Source organism: Serinus canaria, chromosome 6 (assembly GCF_022539315.1).
Source record: "Serinus canaria isolate serCan28SL12 chromosome 6, serCan2020, whole genome shotgun sequence".
Taxonomy (NCBI): domain Eukaryota; kingdom Metazoa; phylum Chordata; class Aves; order Passeriformes; family Fringillidae; genus Serinus; species Serinus canaria.
Genome location: NC_066320.1, coordinates 18,770,322 through 18,788,383, shown reverse-complemented (window position 1 = coordinate 18,788,383; position 18,062 = coordinate 18,770,322). Strand labels below are relative to the sequence as shown.

Here is an 18,062-nt window from a genome sequence, read left to right as displayed (position 1 = left end):
ATATTTGCAAATACATGGGTGTACATGGTATTAATAAGACACTATAGGCTTGTCAAAAAAAAGTATGTTTGTCTGTTCTGTCATTTGCTCACCAACAGTTGCACAGTAGGAGTACGAATGAATGTCTTTATTGTTGAGGAAAGCCTACAATCCATATAAAATAGCAAAAATTATCTTAAAATAAATACATGAGTATTCAAGGTTCTCCTTAAAGAATTTGTACTTGTGCTTTACAATTAGACTCATTTCCCAACCATCAAGTTCTGAGACTAGATCCCTGTGGTATCCATCAGGAGATTCAGTCATACCATAGTAATATTCATGTTTCAGCTACAACCACAATCCATTTTTAATTGCTTCTTCTTAAGGGGACAACAACAACAAAAATTCAGCAAGTGAAACATCCCTCCCATAAAACAAAGCAGTGCAGAGAGAGCACTTTCTCACAGATAAGAAGGAAATTAAAATTGTAGGATGTCTGAGTGCTGGATTTCTGATAGATAACAATGCAGGTCTACCTTCCCAGGTGGTGTAACTTGCAGCCTCCTCTGTCAGTATCTGAGGGAACTACATGGTGCTGCTTTCTGTGAGGTACCCACAGCAGAGCTCTGGGAACTTGGGAACGTGCCTTAGAAATGGAATTCATTTCACACTGTAAGAAAGCTCCAACCTTCATCATTTACTCATTAAAAGAAATGAAATAAAGACTTCAAAAGAGAACACCACTACCTTAATTAAAAATCCCTCTGTTCTTGATGATGGTATAATACATGCTGGTCTTTTTTCATTTATTTTTGAAAATTCCCATTTAGCACTTTCTAATTTACTTTCAGTGGCTCAAAACAAAAGTCACTGGTAATGCTTAAATAGCAAAAACATCCAGTATACTTTGCAAATCTACAATTCTAGAAGCAAGAAGTGGCTTCCCACTTGAGTCAATGACTTAGGTTTTTTTTTTCAAAAACTAAGCAAAAAAATCTTCTTTCTTTACAGAACATAAATAGTAATCAATACTCTGACAAGGAGCAGGAAAAAAAGTCCAATCTGATCTTTAAATGAAGGGAAACATGAAATTCTTACAAGATTCTCAATTTCAGATGCATCTTTCAGTGTTCCCACAATCCACACATGTAAGCACTCTGACAAAGATTTGTATTTCTGTGTCTCACATCAAACTTATTCCAAAATGAAACTACTTGAAAATGTGGTCTCAGTCATTTACTGTGGTACTTTCTGTTAATACTGAAAAAAGAACATTGGTATTTCAGAGACACCTCTTTCCATTCCCATATCTTTTAACCATCTTCCAAATCTCCAAACCAGAATATACAGAAAGTAGAACCAAGCAGTTCTGTCAGCTTATAGCTCCTTTTTCCACCTCTTCTATAATATTGAATGAGTTACAAGATCAACTCTCTGATAATTATCAGCAAAAGTGAACCAAACTAAGACTACTGCTCAGGAAAACTTGCATGCACAGGAGCATGCCAGCAAGAGAAAAAGGAAGTCTGCCCTCATGACATTATCAACACAGACCCTACTGAGTACTGATGATGCAGAATTCTGCTAAATCAGTCAAGGGAATTCTTAACATTTAACACTCTTCCTCCTACATTTTCATTTTAGAGCTCAATGTTGAATTTCAGACTTAGTCTGTATTTGCAAGAGACCCTAAGTGCTGCCAACTAAGAGATAGATGTAAAAAAATCACATAGTTATGAAGTTACTCAGAACTGAGTTTAGAAGTAGTTTATAAAGCTTATCTGAGAGATCTTAGTTAAAACTCCTAAGTGGTGTTCAACACAATTTCTCAGAAAACGACTGCATTCTTTTGCAATGATGGGGCTGATCTCCATGTCAGAGTGTAACTCTTGTATTAAGTTATGCAAGCAACATCCAGGAAAGATAATTCCATTGCATGGCTCATGTGCTCTTCTGATTATTAGTTTAGCAAATGTTTAAAGCTGGTTCATAAAATACAACCAGGAAACTACTAACTATATGCAGTTTCTTGGCAAAGAGACCAAATGACTCTAAAAGGAATTCCAGGAAATAACTGCAGAGAAAATAGCTCTTCCCACATTTCTGGCCTCAACTTTCCTCACCCATTTATAATTTCCTTCTCAAAAGACAATATTTGTTTACTAAACATCTACTACATGTTTCAGAAAATGCATTTTTCATCTCATATGAAGTGGTCCTATCAAAATAAAAGAAATATTTCTAAATGCTTTTGTTTTCAGCTTATTATTAGCCTACAGCATATTCTGTTATGACTCACACAGCACCTCAGAAACTGACAGGAAATCAGAAAAATAATCTACGCGAACCTTCTCAGCCCCACCCTTCCAAAAATATTCAGATGAAAAAGTCTTAGGCCAATAACACCCTTTACAGTGGCTGAATTCAAGCTCTCAGTTATGCTCTTGGTACAGAACTGGGAATGGTTGTGCACAAATGGATCAGTCAGAAATCAAAGCAATGTATGACAAATTGTAACAAAACTAATGACATCAGAAAATTATACCAAGCCCAGTAAATTCCAGTTGTAAATTTATATTTTTAAATTAAGGTAAGAATAAGCCCCTCTAAGTTCACAACAGTATTACAAAACAAATACTGGGGGATGGGGTGGAGATAGTGTTGGAAGTGAGGGCACAGAGTGCCTTCATCACTCCAAGAAAACATGAAGTTCTTCCAATTATGATGACATTTGCAAATCTTTCTATCTTATTGTATGGTGTGTTAATACAATAAAGGAATCTCAAAAAAGGGTGTTTTTAATGTAAAAGCTTCTTTTCATGAGTGTCTTTTCATTAATCTTACAATAGATTTCAATTCAGCTTGGTGGACTTATGCTCTGAAAAACATTGCTTTTAACACTATTCATTTTCTATATGTTGCTCTGAAAAGAAAACATTGCCATGAGGTTTGGGATGCCCTAAATAATTTGAAAAAGCAATCCTCTAGAATTTAATTTCATGTAAAGAATAAAAAGTATCTGGTTCGTTTATTTGTTTAATAGAGATACTATTTTTTTTTTAAACTTGTACAATAGAAGCACTATTTCTGTGTCTTTCCCTTATGTTTCCTCCTTTTACTATATCTGAAAAATTCAATTTAGAATGTAGTCTGAGCTGAGAAAATGAAAGCCTGTATGGCTTAGAACAGTTAATATATGCATTATAAAAATAACCAAAACAATTATTGCCCTTTTAGGATAAAAAATTAAGATTTTGTTGTTGTTCTTCTTCTTCCATTTCAGCAAATGCTATGAAGTAGATTCTTACCTTAACATTTCTAGTGGATTGGTCTCATGCACTTGGTTGCCACATCTGGGACAGTCATTGCTGTCTTCAAAGTGTTGAACAATACAAGTCTTACAAACTAAGACAGAGAAGGGGAAAAAAATGAAATAACACACTTAGACAAAATCCAAATAATATTGCTCAAGTATGACCTAATGGTACCTGGTAGCTACCTCACACATCAGAAATAAAAGAGTATTGTCTTAAAGTAAATAATGACAATGTATCTTATCCCCTTCTTGTTCCTCAAAACAATAGTTAGTTCTGCTCTGCTGGGACACCAAGGTCAGCAGCACAGGCTGGACAAACACTTTAAATTATGAGATAATTTTGCTACTTAGAATTCTCCCAGCATCATAACACATCAAGCCCATAGCCTGTACCACCTTAAAGAGCAGGTTCTCAGGTGGGTGCTGGGGAACTTCAGCCAGCACAGCCCACCATCACCTCAGCTGATCTGAAATAACTTACATCAGTTCAATGGTGTTGCTTGCAGCTGAAAATACTGGTTAAAATACTTATTGTAAGAGAAAAGGTCACAGAAATTGTACACAGGTTCAAAGTGTTTCCTTTTTGACACAGGTCTTTCCAAAGCAATGACAGAATGTACCCTCAACATTTAATATTTGAACCTTATAATGAAAAATCAGGATCAGGACCATGGCAAGTATCAATAAACCCAAACCAACAACAATGTGAATTTAAAAACCAATCAACTGAAAGTAAACTAAACAAGGTGCTACACTACTGTTGCTTCTAAATGATCAATTAGAGACTGTAGATTTTAATGTCATTAATTATGGAAGCCAAGCTGATGAGAAAAAATATGCCTGCTATTATTACTGCACAACAATGTTCTGGATGGAGATAAACTCTACCCTCTTTTTATTATTAATTCACCTACACTGAAATAAGAACTGCAAATTCATCAGTAAATGGACTGAAAAAATAAATGGACTGCTGTGACTGCAATATGCTTTCTGCTGAAACACTGTAACTTTTTTCATCAATTACTTAAAGAAATATGAACATCTTTAAACAAGCTGGTAAATCCTAATTATAAGACCACTCTAGGAATATTGAACTTTCTTTAACAAAGCCTTTATTTGTCTTTGCCTTAGAATGCTCAGAAGAGTTATATCAAATCAGCCGATGCTGACAATGCACACACATTGTAGGTGCTTCTTCCAACTGCTTTAAATCACTAACTTAAAGACATTAACTTCACAGCCCAAGATTGTCAAGGAATTGTAAAATAACTCTTCTGTCAGTTAAGCTTTTCAGCTGCAGCACCTGATAGCTCCTAATCCTGGTATCTATATTGTGCTGAATTTACTGCTTCTGTCAGGAGGTGTATGGGTTAGGGCTGGCTGAGGACAATACCAATGAGCCACCAGGGTAAGAGTCACCTGCTGTCTCAGAAATGCCAGTAGTTGGAAACCTCAGTTTCAAGAGTGTGGGGGAAAAGGGCTGAGGAGCAAGTATGATGATGAAATCGTGAAGTCTAACACAGATGTAAATTACTGTCATCTGGAATTTCAGCTAAAAGTCACTGAGGCAAGTAACAGAAGAGTTTGGCTTACTCTAGGCCTCTTCTAACTTGACTTCATAGAAACTGAACTTAAAGCTAACTCTTTTTTCAATGGAGTTTCATCTGCTAACTCCTATAAAAAAGGAAGGAGTTAGTCTTTATGGTTTTGGTAAACCTTCTGTCTGGTACAAACAGCAGCATCTCTATGGAGTCTTTGTAGCCTGACACCAAGTTAAAATGATCAAGAATAAACAAAGTGGAAAAATTTGTAAAAATGTAATTACAATTGTTCAATATTAATTTTGGAATTGATAATCTCAACCCCTAACCTTCTCTTGTTTGGAAAATGTCCAGGCTGGATGAGGCTCTGAGCAACTTGAACTAGTGGAGGGTGTCCCTGCCCACGGGAGGAGAGTCACAACTAACTAAGGGTCTGTTCCAGCCCAAACCATTCTATGATTTTTTTTTGCAACAGATTCAGAGAATTAGCACAAAAATTCTTCAAAAGGAGAAGGGGCTTTGTTTCAATACCAGAGTGATTTGGTTTCTTTTCTGTAAGCAATAGAATTAGTCTCCTTCTGAAAGAATTTCCTTGCATTTTAGAAAAACTTTCTGAAATTCTTATGAGAATTTAATTCCCTTCACTTGTTCTTAGGATTTCTGCTCCACTCATGTCAGAGAAGTTCTTGAAGTCTGTGATGAGATGTCACTGTTCCTACTGCACTGAGCTGTCTTGTAAAGAGATTTAACATTTGAGCTTCCTAGGTTTTTTGTTTGTTTTCCAAACTAAAGTCAAATAGGGCCTATCTGAGCTATAGCTTTCATTTACATCCAGAAGAAATCTGAAATTTTACTATTCAGAAGAACTCCATGCCACAGGATCAATAACTAATACACTTATATAAGTCAGATAATTGACTCCATAAAATCTCCCAAACACTAAACACTGCTAAACATAAAGCATGCTAATATCCAAAATAATGTAATTGGAAGAAATATTTATAATATAAACCAATCTATGGAAAGAAACTGAATTCCTCAGTCTGAATATATTTTTGTGCTCTCTTTTCACCTTTTGTTTTTAAGAGGAGATGACACCCTTGGAAGGCATGCATGGTCCAAGAAAGGACCTAATGATTAAGAAAGAGCTTCATTTCAAGTGGAGGAAAGGTCTTTGAGTAGAACATATACAGAGACAACATCATAAGGAACCAAGAACCTTATTCCAGTCCTATATGGATGTTTCTCCATGCCAATAAACACACAGATCTGGATCACCTGTTTGTACAGCAGGCTCAACACCATAAAAACCCCCTTGAAACTGTAAATCAATATTGAAGTAATCTAAACCAACTTTTGCTTTTTCTCATGTAGAGTTGGTGCTATGAGGATTTGCTGACCACAACTAAATGTGATTTACCAACAGGAATATAAGGGTAGAAAATGCATATAAATTCTAGCATGGAAGAATAATGAACTGATACATGACACTCCTAATGGGATCATCAACCATATATTTTCCTATATGATAGGTATAATCGTCCTCTGTTACTCTTAATGTAAACACTGGACATTTTTCAAAGCCTATCTCTTTGCAGTTTCAGAAAATGGGATGAAATCTAAATATTGAGTGAAAAAGGTAGGCAAAAAGGGAATCCTTGAACACAATTAAATGACAAATATCGTTAATTCACCACCTAGGGAAAAAACCAAACCCCTTAACCCTTTAACCAAACCTTTCCAGTACAGATTAGGAAAATAACATGGTTTCATTTGCTTTACTGTAGTCATGGTAGGGCAGCAAACAGGCAAAATAAAACTGCTTAACCTAAATGTACAGTTTGCAGAATTTTGAGGTATATGCTACACATGCCAGTGAAATGAGAACTTCAGTTTCATAGTCGTACAATGACATTTCAGATGAGACACAATAAAAGTTAAACTCATGTAAGTTGACTTTCTATGGCTGATAAAAGTACTCATGTGACATATGCTAATTGGCTGGCTGCATAACAATGCTGTTTCCCAATACAGAGATATCTGGTTCACACATTCTTTCAGATCTTCATAATCAGATGAAAAACATAGATACAAGTGCCAAGACTGTGCAGTATGTCACAAACAAACAAAAAAACAGGATATAGCTTATGAATATCTACACACATATGTATCCATCCAGGTTACTGTTTAAATGTTGATTAATGAGGTACCTAAATAAAACTTCATATTGCATTTTTAAAATAAAGTATTCTACAAGATAATCTTTAATTAATTAATTGTGGTACAAATTCTTTGTCAGAACTCATCCTTTGAATTTTTCCAAGGATTTCCTCTCTCAAAGTTAATCACTCTGATTCAGTGAGCAAAAGAAGGGCACAGCTACTGGAACGTCAAACCCATCCAGTGGAACATCAAATCCATCTCGCTGATGGCACAGAGGTGCAACAAGGCATTTGGTATGTTTACTGAAGTATTTAATTATCTACCGTAAGCCTGCTTTAAAAGCATTTACTTTTAGGGAGAGTATTTGCTTAAAAACAAGACAGAAAACTTCACTTAACCACCCTTTTCAGAAACTATACAAGTGGGACTACTCCTCTCTTAATTACTACTACCAGACACAGTCACACTAGATTTTTTTTGTTAGAAGAGAGACAGAATTTACGTATGTGATAACCAAGAAAGACTTTTTGTCTTGAAAACTATTTAAAAAGAACATTTAGGCCCTGCTACATGCCATTGACTAAAGTTTCTGCAGGAGAAGGAGTCTGAAGGCAGCTCAGCTTGCTTGTCTGAGGGTGAGAAATTTTGCTGCAGTGAAGTTTTTTTGGGATCTTGTGTTGACAGCATAGGTTTTTAGCAAAATCTGAAAACCACTCTGGCTGAAAGATTATTTGATATTGAAAATTATAACTCTGGTAAATTTCCTGCAGGGAAGGACATTTCTGAAAGTTCCTAGACTGCCTTGGTTGGCAATTTCTTAACACAAATATTAGAGACCAACTAGGAGTAAACCACCTTTTGATCTCCTGCTCATATAGAGGGAAAAGTTGGTGATGAATACAGCCACAGAGAGCAGCTTGCATTGAGGTGAGTTGAGGATCTTGAGAAAGGATACACACTTAAACAGCAGTTAGGACTCTGAACTTCAGGAGATGGGACTTTAGCTTGTTTAAGCAACTGCTCATCAGATTTCCCAAGGAGACTATCATTGGAAAGAGACTTAAGGGAGCTGGCTAAGCTATACAGTCCACTGTACAGGGAATTATGTCAGAAGAACTGCCTAGTGCACAAGAATTGCTTAGTGCACATCTTTCCTAATTAATATGCAAAAGTAGATCATATTAGAAGTGGAAACAAGAACGGGAAACAAAATGATATAAAATCACTACTGTGGCACTTAAGAGACAAAGTTAGGAAAGCCAAGGCCCAGCCATAGCTAAAACTGATGAGAGACATAAGGAATTGTGTAAGTATGCTAGTAGCTGAAGGAAGCTTAGACAAAATATGCCTGTTAATGAATGAGGGAAACAATTCCTTATACAGAAAGGTTTGCAATCTTCAGTATCTTTTTGCCTTGGTCTTCACAGGCAGTGCTTGATCCTCCCTGCATACCAGTTTGATTTGGGAAGGAGAGGGATGATCAACAGCCAAAGAGCAGCAGGTTGAAGCTTACTGAGAAAGACTGGATGTACTTAAATCTACAGGCCAGGTAGGATCCACTAAAATGAAAGCTCATCACCATAATCAGGGTGATTATGAGAGGTACCTGATGACTAGAAAAGAGTAGCATGTTATGGTCACCTGTAAGAAAGAGGGGAAGGATGGCCCAGGGAAGTACAGCTAAACAGCCTCCTCTAGCTCACTGGGAAGATGGCAGATTACATCATGTCCCTTGGAGTCACTTTCCAGCTATGGGAGGGACAAAAATGTAATCAGAAAGTGGAAACAGCAATTTGCCAAAAGCAAATCATGCTATAGGCTGGCAGGTGATGTAATAATACCTTGTACCATTTGGACAGCAGTTACAGGAGAGATGGAGCCCATCTTCTGGGGAGTGGCAAATAGTATCACAAGGAGCAATGGTCACACGTTGACATTTGGCAGGACATTCAGAAAAACTAGATGAAGACTGTAGCACTGGAAATGGTTATTAGGAGAAGCTGTGGAGACTCCATGCTTAGAAATTCAAATGTCAACTACACAGAGACATGGCTTGACCTGGTAGAGTGCTGGCAACTAACCTGCCTCCTGCATGAAGTTAGCCGAGACAACCTCCAGATGTTTGTTGATGTTTTCAACCAACATTTCTATGATTGTGTAAACAGTCTGTTATTTTTTAAGATACTAAAGAATGTTCTCAAGGAAAGTTTATTTTGCAAATTTTGTAAGTGCACACTGTACTAAACAATGGAGTGACTCAGGAGACAGATGATGGGACATGCCCTTTAGCTCACATCCAGACTGCTTCCATCAGTGGTTCTTAAACATCCTTGACAACTGTGTAACAGACTAGAAAAAAAGGTTTCAGTCCATAAGACAAAACCATTTTGTTGAAAACAGCAAAAAAGAAATGAAGTACTGACTTTGCAGAATAAGTAATTTTGCATTAACACAACCGTTTCCTTTCCAACAGAGATAGGAAAGTTTGCACTTCTGGTACTCAAGTTGCACTTAGGTTTCCCAGCAAATAGTGGAATTTTCTGTCCAACATTTTCAAAAGCCCCAGCAGAAACATCTCCTATTGAAAAGACACTAATTTCTCAGAGCAGGACTTAATATTTTCCAGAAATACAGATTATGCAAATCAACTGCTAATTCCCTGCTGTGGTTACTACTGATCACATTAGCTCCCCTATGATCACTGGAGAACATCTATGTCAATACATTCTCTTCATCTTGTCCAAAGTCATACATTGTACTCCCAGTATCTAATGAATTTGCACTGCTTCTTCAACCATTAATATCTGCAGATTTTGATAATTTGAACAACACTGCTTTCAATCATGGCAATCGGTAAGCACAAGACAAATACCAAAGGACAGTTAAAATCCCTGTACACTGTAGTATCTATTTGGACAATACTGAAGAACCATACCTATTTGAAAAAAAAAATTAAAATATTAAATATTTTCTGCAAGATAACTTAGCAGAGTACCTCCCTGAATTCCTCCATCACCTTTTCCTTTGCAGACATAAGATTTGCATATCAGCACTGTTTTCAAGTTTTAAATTTTTCTTTCCATCACTGTAATCTTTGTATTTTGGTAACTGAAACTAGACTTTGCTTTAAAGAAACACCTCCTTCTTTCCTGCATTTCCACTTAAGGACCCAAATGTGGGGCAGATTTTCAGTGAGAAGACCTGTGTAACTATATGGCAGCTCAGTAAAATTCACGTGCTCTGACCTGGGAACTAGGGAGTGACAGAGCTGGCTCAGTGAAGACCTCACAAACTACAGAAAAAAGAACAAAAGAAGCAGATGCTGCTGAGAAGAGAATGCTCCTTCTGCCATTATTGTTTTGTAACAGGACCAAAAGTAAATAAAAAATAAATTATGTAAACAAAAAGATAGCACAATAAAAACATTTTTTTTCTTAAATCTGATTTCTGATGTAACTATTTTCCCCTAACCCCAACCTTTTAAAAGCTGTCAATGTTCATTAAGCTTCAACCATAAAAAATAGCTAATACTGGAATTTTTCCAGTTTCTTTAAAGGGAAAGAGAATTTATTAATATATTATCTGTCTCTAATAAATTTACCTCTGTTAGGTACCTCAGTCTTTTCCTGATTCTTTGTCACTATTTTCTCCCTGTATCCAATAAAGAATGAAGATCTTCCTTAGCGCTCCTTTTCTTGATAATGTATTTATATAAACATTTTTAATTGTCTATTATAGCAGTAGCCAGATTAAGTTCTGGTTGGGCTTTGGCCCTTCTAATTTTCTCTCTTCATAACTTCATGGTGTCCCTGCAGTCCTTCTGGGTTGACTGTCCCTTCTTCCAAACTCAAAAACTGTACTCTTCTTACTAAGATCCAGAGAAGGCTTTCTGTACAGCCAGGCTGGTCACCTTTCCTGCCAGCTCATCTTTCTGCACATGGGGACAACCTGCTCCTGGTGCCTTTAAGATTTCCTTCTTAAAGCATATACAGACTTCCTGCACTCTTCTGCCTTTCAGGACTGCCTCCCAAGGGACTCCATCAACCAGGCTACAAAATCTGCCCTCCAGAAGTTCAGGTAAGTGGTTCTGCCCTCCTTACTTTTCCAAGCATTGAAAACTATCTTTTCGTGTTTGCTGTGCCCCAAGACATCCTCCAACTTTCACATCACCCACTAGTCCCTCTCTGTTCACTAACAGAAGGTCCAGCAGGGCCTCCCTCACCAACTACCTCAAGAAGTTATCGTCCACCCACTCCAGGAACCTCCTAGACTGTCTTCTTTTAGAAGACTTCAAATGTTATTTGGAAAGATTCAAATTCTAAAGGAGGTCCAGTGAAACTACTGGTTATTCAGAAATAAATGTAAAAAAAGCAAGCATGTAAATAAGTTTGTGAAAGTAAGATAAGAGAGTTTGTCAGGACCATTCATACATTTAATACAATTCATACATGACAATGTATGATGATGTAGTAGGAGCAGAAGACAACCTAAACAACTTTTCCTGAGACAGTTTCATTGAAAGAGATCTATTCCCTAAGCAAATATTTTGCCACCTTCAAATGTTTCTCTGCATTGTGTCATGGAACACATTAGAGAGATGTGGGCCACTACTGACCAAACTAGTGTATGCATCACACATACTGCCAACAGATACATCAGTTCAAGCTTTCAGCGTGGTTATATCATCAAAAGAGCACATCTGTCCTAATGATCTCACCTGTGATCAGACAGGCTACAGTGATATGTTAGGTGTTAGAGCCAGCACTATCACCACTAGTCTAGGGCAAAGGGTCTCTGTACTCTGCCAGGTCCAGCAGAGCTGGCATAGCCTCACAGAATGGGTCAGGTTGGAAGGGAGCTCCCTGGGTCATTTGGTCCAACCTCTCTGCTCAAGCAGGGTCATCCCAGAGCACATGGCACAGAATTGCATCCAGACTGCTCTTGAATATCTCCAATGAGGGAGCCTCCACACCCTCCCTGGGCAATCTGTTCCAGTGCCTGGCCACCCACACAGTAAAGAAGTTCTCCCTCACGTTCAGGTAGAACTTTCTGTGCATCACTTCCTGCCCATTGCCTCTTGTTCTATTGTTGGCACTACCAAGCAGACCCTGGCTCCATCCTCTTAACGTCCACCCTAGATATTTACACATCTTAATGAGGCCCTGTCTCAGCCACCTCTTCCTGAGTCTGAACAGGCCCAGCTCCCTCAGCCTTTCCTTGTAAGATATTCCAGATCCTTGATCAATTCACTAGTCTCTGCTGGACCTGCTCCAGGAGCTCCATATCTCTCTTGTACTGCGGAGCACAGAACCGCACACAGTTCAAGATAACCCAGACTGCAGACCAGTGTTTAGGAAACTTCAGAAGAGACTGGACTAATTCAAAATATTTCATGTAAAAATTCAGTAAACAAAAACAGGCACAGTGACCATATTAAACACATTAACACTTAAAAAAACCCAACAAACTTATGAAGGCGGGTCTATTTTGCAAAGTATTACTTACAGGTATGGAGGCACTCCGTTACTGTAGTTGGCTTGATGAGATAGCCTTTACAGATATAGCAGGTGATATGAGGATTAAAATCTTTCACCAAGTGCTTCCTCTGAGTAGCCATTCGTGGATCAGGAAACGCTGGCAGAATGCTTGGGGCCAGATAAGCAAGTCTGAGAGGCGCTGATGTCCACAGTTCACAAGACCTGCGGCGCTGCTCTGTGCAGCTGGACTTCTCCAGGCATTTGATCTTAATTCCGCAGGTCTCACTGAGACATGGCTCATAACTCCAGCTTCTGTGCCGGGCGAGTCATTTTCCTACCTGTAACACACGTGGAAAGAGAGAGCGATGTGAACCTGGCCGGACAGCGGCGATGTCCCGGAGGACCAATGTCGCCATGAACTTGGCAGAGGCCCGGGGCTGTAATTTACATAACAGCAGCCGCCGTGAGCCGGCAGCCGAGGTCCGAGGCCGTGCCCCCGCCCCGCCGGGCTCCGGCCGCGGGCGGGACGGGCCGGGGCCCTCGGTGACAGGTGCAGGGGCCGCGGCCGCCCCGCCGGCACAGCCCGCCCCGCTCCGCCTCGCCGGGCCGGGCCCGCAGGCCGCGCAGGGCCCGCGGGGAGCAGCCCCCCCGCCGCCCCGGCCCGGCGGGACCGCGGCCGGAGAGGGCGGCGGCCGCCCGGCTCTGCCCGCGCTCGCCCGTCCCTCCCCTCCCGCACCTGCGGCGCCTCCCGCCCCCGCCTCGGCCCCGACTGTACCTGGCGCAGCCCCGCGGCCTCGGGCGGGCGCCCGGCGAAAGAGAAAGGGAAACGCCGTGCGCCTCCCCCGCTCGGAGCGCTCCCTCCTCCCCGCCGGGCTGCCGCGGCCGGTCCCGGGGCGGGCGGGACGGGCGCGCAGGCGCTGCTCCCGGCCGAGCCCCGCTGCGCCACAGCCCGCAGCGCCGCTCGGGGCGGCGGCGGCCGGAGCACCGCGGGCCGCCCGCGCACGGCGGCCGGACGGCAGCGGGGCGGCGGCGCTGCCGGCCCCAGGTAAGCGCAGCGGCGGCGGCCGGCCCGCGCCCTCCGCTCGGCTCACACCCGCCGGGGCACCGGCGCCGTTTCGTAAAAATAACTTCGGCTTCTGCCCGTGGAAGGGTGGAAGTTCAACCCATTTCTCAAGCCTTCAAACGCAAACACTAAACACTGCACTAAGTTAGCCCGAATCCCGAGAAAATACGTGTGCTTTCCTCGAACCGGGACCAACTAGCCAACGGCTTAGCACGAGTAAAAGCTGTCTCCGTGGTTCAGTGCATCTGCTTTTGCCCCCCCCCCCCCCCCCCCCAGTCACAGAAATCCATCATATTACCAGGTAATTACCCATAAAACTAATGCCTTAATTTTCCAATGGTACTGTTTCTAGAAAATTTCTTTTATACTGCATTTAACCATAATGACAGGAACATAAGGAGACATTTCCTGTATCAGCTGCAATGCCACCACATTACCTGCAACTTTTTTAGGTTTTTGTTCTTCTGTTCTGCATTTTGAAATAAACACTCATTTTGCAGTGGCCCTCCAGTGCACTCTTCCCTTTCATCCATGTGTAAGTGCTGCAACAGCTGAAGGCTTTAATAACTTTGGCATGTTTCTGCCATCCAGTCCTACTGCTCTAATATTTACCAATAGATCTCCATTAACATAAATTCAATGGCTAGTCTGAATCAGGTGCATCAAAAACTGTCACAATTAAAGTTACAGTGCAATGATGAATGCATGATAAACCAGACAGAGCAATTCAACAGAATCTGAATGATTTTCCTGATAAAACATTCATTTTGTGTGAGGTTATTTCTCCACAACATGAACAAAAGTTTATATAGCTAAAAATCTTTTGAAGCAGCATAGAATCATAGAGTGTCCTGAGTTGGAAGGAGCCCACAAGGATCATTGAACCAACACCTGTTCCTGCACAGGAACATCCCTGAGTCACACCATATGTCAGAAAGCATTGTCTAACTGCTTCTTCTACTCTGTCAGGCTTGGTGCTGTGACCACTTCCCTGGGGACCCTGTTGCAGGGCCTAATCACCCTCTTGGGTGAAGAACCTTTCCCAAGATCCATCCTAAACCTCCCCTGACTCAGCTTCAGGCCATTTCCTTGGGTCCCGTCACTGGTCACCACAGAGACAAGATCAGTGTCTGCCTCCCTGCTTCCCCTCATGAGGAAGCTGCAGACTCTCTGAAGCCTCCCCCAGGCAGAACAAGCCAAGTGAGCTGAGCCACCTGCTCCTCACAAGGTTTCCCCTCTAGCCCCCCCCCACCATCTTCAGAGCCCTCCTTGGGCACTCGCTAACAGTTTTAGATCTTTCTTTGCTCCAGCACCCAAGGTGAGACTGCACCACTGCAGAGGAGAAGGGGTCAGCCACCTGCCCAGACTGGCAGGTCCCTAATGCACCTCAGGATTCAGTATAGCTTAACAGAGTTGTGTTTTCATGGTTTAAACCTTCTACTCTTAACTGTTATTTGCAGTTTTATATCACAAAACACACATTGACAAGTCACAGGCTAAAGAGAGAAAGAGACACTTTCTCTCTCCAAACAGAGAAAGAGACAACAAAAACTACATACATATCATGGGAATATTTCCATTAGTCACATTCAGTTGGTTTAATAGAATTTGACTTATTTCAGAATGTGCCTAAGAGTGGCCCTGCTCAAATGCAGTTTGATACAGCATTATTAAACTTATATACATGCATTTAAAACATGCAGCTGCTGATGCTCTCCTGGCTGTTTCCAAACCACTCCTTCTGGTAAGACTTTTTTTTTAAACTAAACTCTATTCTAAGTGAGATTTCACAGCATAGTTTATCAAGTGTCCCATTTGAAAAAGTAAAGAACCCAATGTTTTCTAAATGAATTAATCAGCTGGGCTCATGTTTACACGTTAATGGATGCACAGTATTGTATTCAAGCACATTAAAAACTCAGTTGTGTCATTCATTATACTGTGTAGACCATGCAGTAATGCTCACACAGCAGTTGGGATGCTTGCAGACACACACAACTGGTATTGATCCCCATAAGTCATGCTGAAGTCCCTCTTTTAAGAACAAGTAGTCCCATGCCAGGTAAGTGACAGTGTACATGACAAATTCTTGCCTCATCTCTCCACAGTGCAGGAACTCAGTCCTGCTGGTACCAAGTTGATGCTGACTGAAGGTGATGAAAGCTGAGGCTTTCAGCATCTTTCCAGACCACAACATGAAGAGCAAATGAGAAGCAGCACAGAAGAAGCTCACATTTCATTATCAGAGAAAAGTACATCCTTAAATACTTATGTTTTATATCATCAGGAAGCAAATTATGTTAACAAATGCCTATGAATTAATTATAAATTCAAAGATAGTTAACTCCTAGCACTGCATGCAACAGGTTTGTTTAAACATACAGGTCCATATATGTGATGTGAACATTTTGACCTACTTAGAGCAGTTCAAAGGTAATAACAATGTTTGAATCAAACAAGGTATTCATTTCATATTATGAAAGAAACAGAATTAAGGAATGAACTGAGCTCATCAGAGTAGATATGTGTCATTAGTGACAGGAAACATGGTGTTCTCTTGCCAATATTTCCCCAGCTCATCTGGGTTCTGAATTTGTTCACAGGAAAAGTCCCAGGCTATTGGGTCAGAAAATTCCTTCAGGGTCTGGCCCATTTTCTCCCATTCCCCACACCACTCAGGATTTTCCCGCCTGGGTGTGCCTCCTCAACCCCTCTGGACATCTCAGCCCTCACTCTAGACAAGCTGCAGACCATATACAGGAAGCTTACCAGATAAAATACCAGGAAAGTGGTCTCTTTAACATTCAGGGGAAACTAAATATTCTCAAAAGGTGACATAACAGATTTAAAAGAGAAGAAGGAGAGGAAGGGCTGGGAAACCTCATTCCCTACTCCTCCTCTAACAAACTGGGTGCAGTTACCAATAAATCCCCAAAACAGGCTACAGAAGCTAGGATGAATAAACAACAGACCATACATATTTTGAACAAACCCCAGTACTTTTGTTAACTCTCTATAAATCATAGTCATCACACCCAGCAAAATATCAATCCTAATCAGTGCCCTTCTTCTGTAAAAGCTACATGTTAGGGACAGTACTGGAGCTATCTGTGGGTAAGAAAACAAGCCTAAGCCTAGGGACCAGAAAGACATCAGTGCCTCAAGCCAGAGAGACGTTGTAAATTCAAGCAGCATGGCTACTGACTGCTTTATCCCAATACAGGATAAGTAAAACCAAAATGCAATTAGAACAAATTTTTTTCTACTTCCTCAAGCCCCACATTGGGCACCAAAATATTTGTCCTGGTTTGAGGCAAATTTGGGAGGAAACACCCAAGGGCTGTCTCCTCTGAAAAGGCAGATTCTAGCAGCTCTTCCCCCAACCAGTTCAGGAGAAAATCTCCTTGAAGAAAATGGAAAAAAGCCACTTCTCTAACAAGCAAAGTATTCACAAGCCTGGAAAAATGGATAATATTAAACAATAAAACTTCTCGCTGTTCTGAAGAGATGGCAAATTCAGAGAGTCCTTCTGTGGTTCGGAGGGTTCTCTATGGGTTTGGCTTGGCTCTTGCTCCATCTCTCCATGGCTCAGGCCTGGTGTCCAGGCTGCAGTGACACTTGGGGGGGGGGGGCAAGCAATTGTCCTGGTGTTCCAGACCAGAGAAAAGCTGAGCAGTTCCAGAAAAAAGACACTGTCCCAGGAAAAATTTTCTTGACTCAGCTCACAGACGAGAAACCAGCTTAAAAAGCAAAGGAAAGCTGCCCTCCCTCTATCTGTGCTGCAGAAAACACACCAAGCAAAAGGCATCTGGGGGAGGAAGTGAAGCTTCTGCAGACAAAACTTCACGCCACTGCTTCTCCCTCTTTTGGCTCTTGGATCTGATCTTAAGGCACAGAACTCAACTTCCAGCATCAGCAGATGGTGGGAGATACAATACAGTATCATAGAGTCACCCTAGGACACAGGGTATGACAGAGCTGGTGACTATAGCCCTCAAATGAGTGATGGAAATACAGCTGCTCTCATTTTTCTGTGTTTCTTCAGCTTCTGACTTTCTCATCAACTAACTTTCACTCAGCAGTCCTCAGTGTTCTCTAACACAGTGCTTACTTTTTTTAAAAAGCCAGGTCCTTTTTCACATATATGACTTTCCTAACACATAGAAATAACTGCTGCTTTCTAAACATTCCCATCCTCAAGGAGTAGTTTCTTGAAATCCCTAAAGAACTACTGTATCATCCTGATGTGAAACAGAGTACTTACTTACATTTAATCTCAATAAAATGTATCTTTTGAAAGGAACAGCCAGGACACACAAGAATTTGTGAACTCCAAGCATTGCGTTAAAGCAGTTCAATACTTTTTGAAATATACCAATGTTCAATGTCAGCTCCCAAATTAATTTCAAAGACAAAATAAACACTGATCAATAAAGCCAAATTCTCAGCAAAATTTGAAATGAGTGAATAATTCTAACTTTGCAAGAAGATCCACATTGGTACAATGTTACATCCTCATC

General features: G+C 40.7%; 1 protein-coding gene across 5 annotated transcripts in view; it reads right to left on the bottom strand.

Annotated features, from left to right (window-relative positions):
* PCGF5 (polycomb group ring finger 5) overlaps window positions 1-18,062 on the bottom strand; it is a 65,171-nt gene that overhangs the window by 20,295 nt on the left and 26,814 nt on the right. Inside the window, exons 1-3 of one of the 5 annotated variants that reach the window (XM_050976106.1) lie at window positions 13,255-13,467; window positions 12,508-12,817; window positions 3,291-3,387 (exon numbers count right to left, since the gene is read on the bottom strand). In XM_050976106.1, the coding sequence (XP_050832063.1) occupies window positions 3,291-3,387; window positions 12,508-12,619 (209 nt within the window). In that variant the 5' untranslated portion in view covers window positions 12,620-12,817; window positions 13,255-13,467. Of the gene's footprint in view, window positions 1-3,290; window positions 3,388-12,507; window positions 12,818-12,927; window positions 13,084-13,254; window positions 13,468-18,062 lie in introns of those variants that run through there. The other 4 variants (XM_050976108.1, XM_050976109.1, XM_050976107.1 and 1 more) reach the window with 4 other exon arrangements.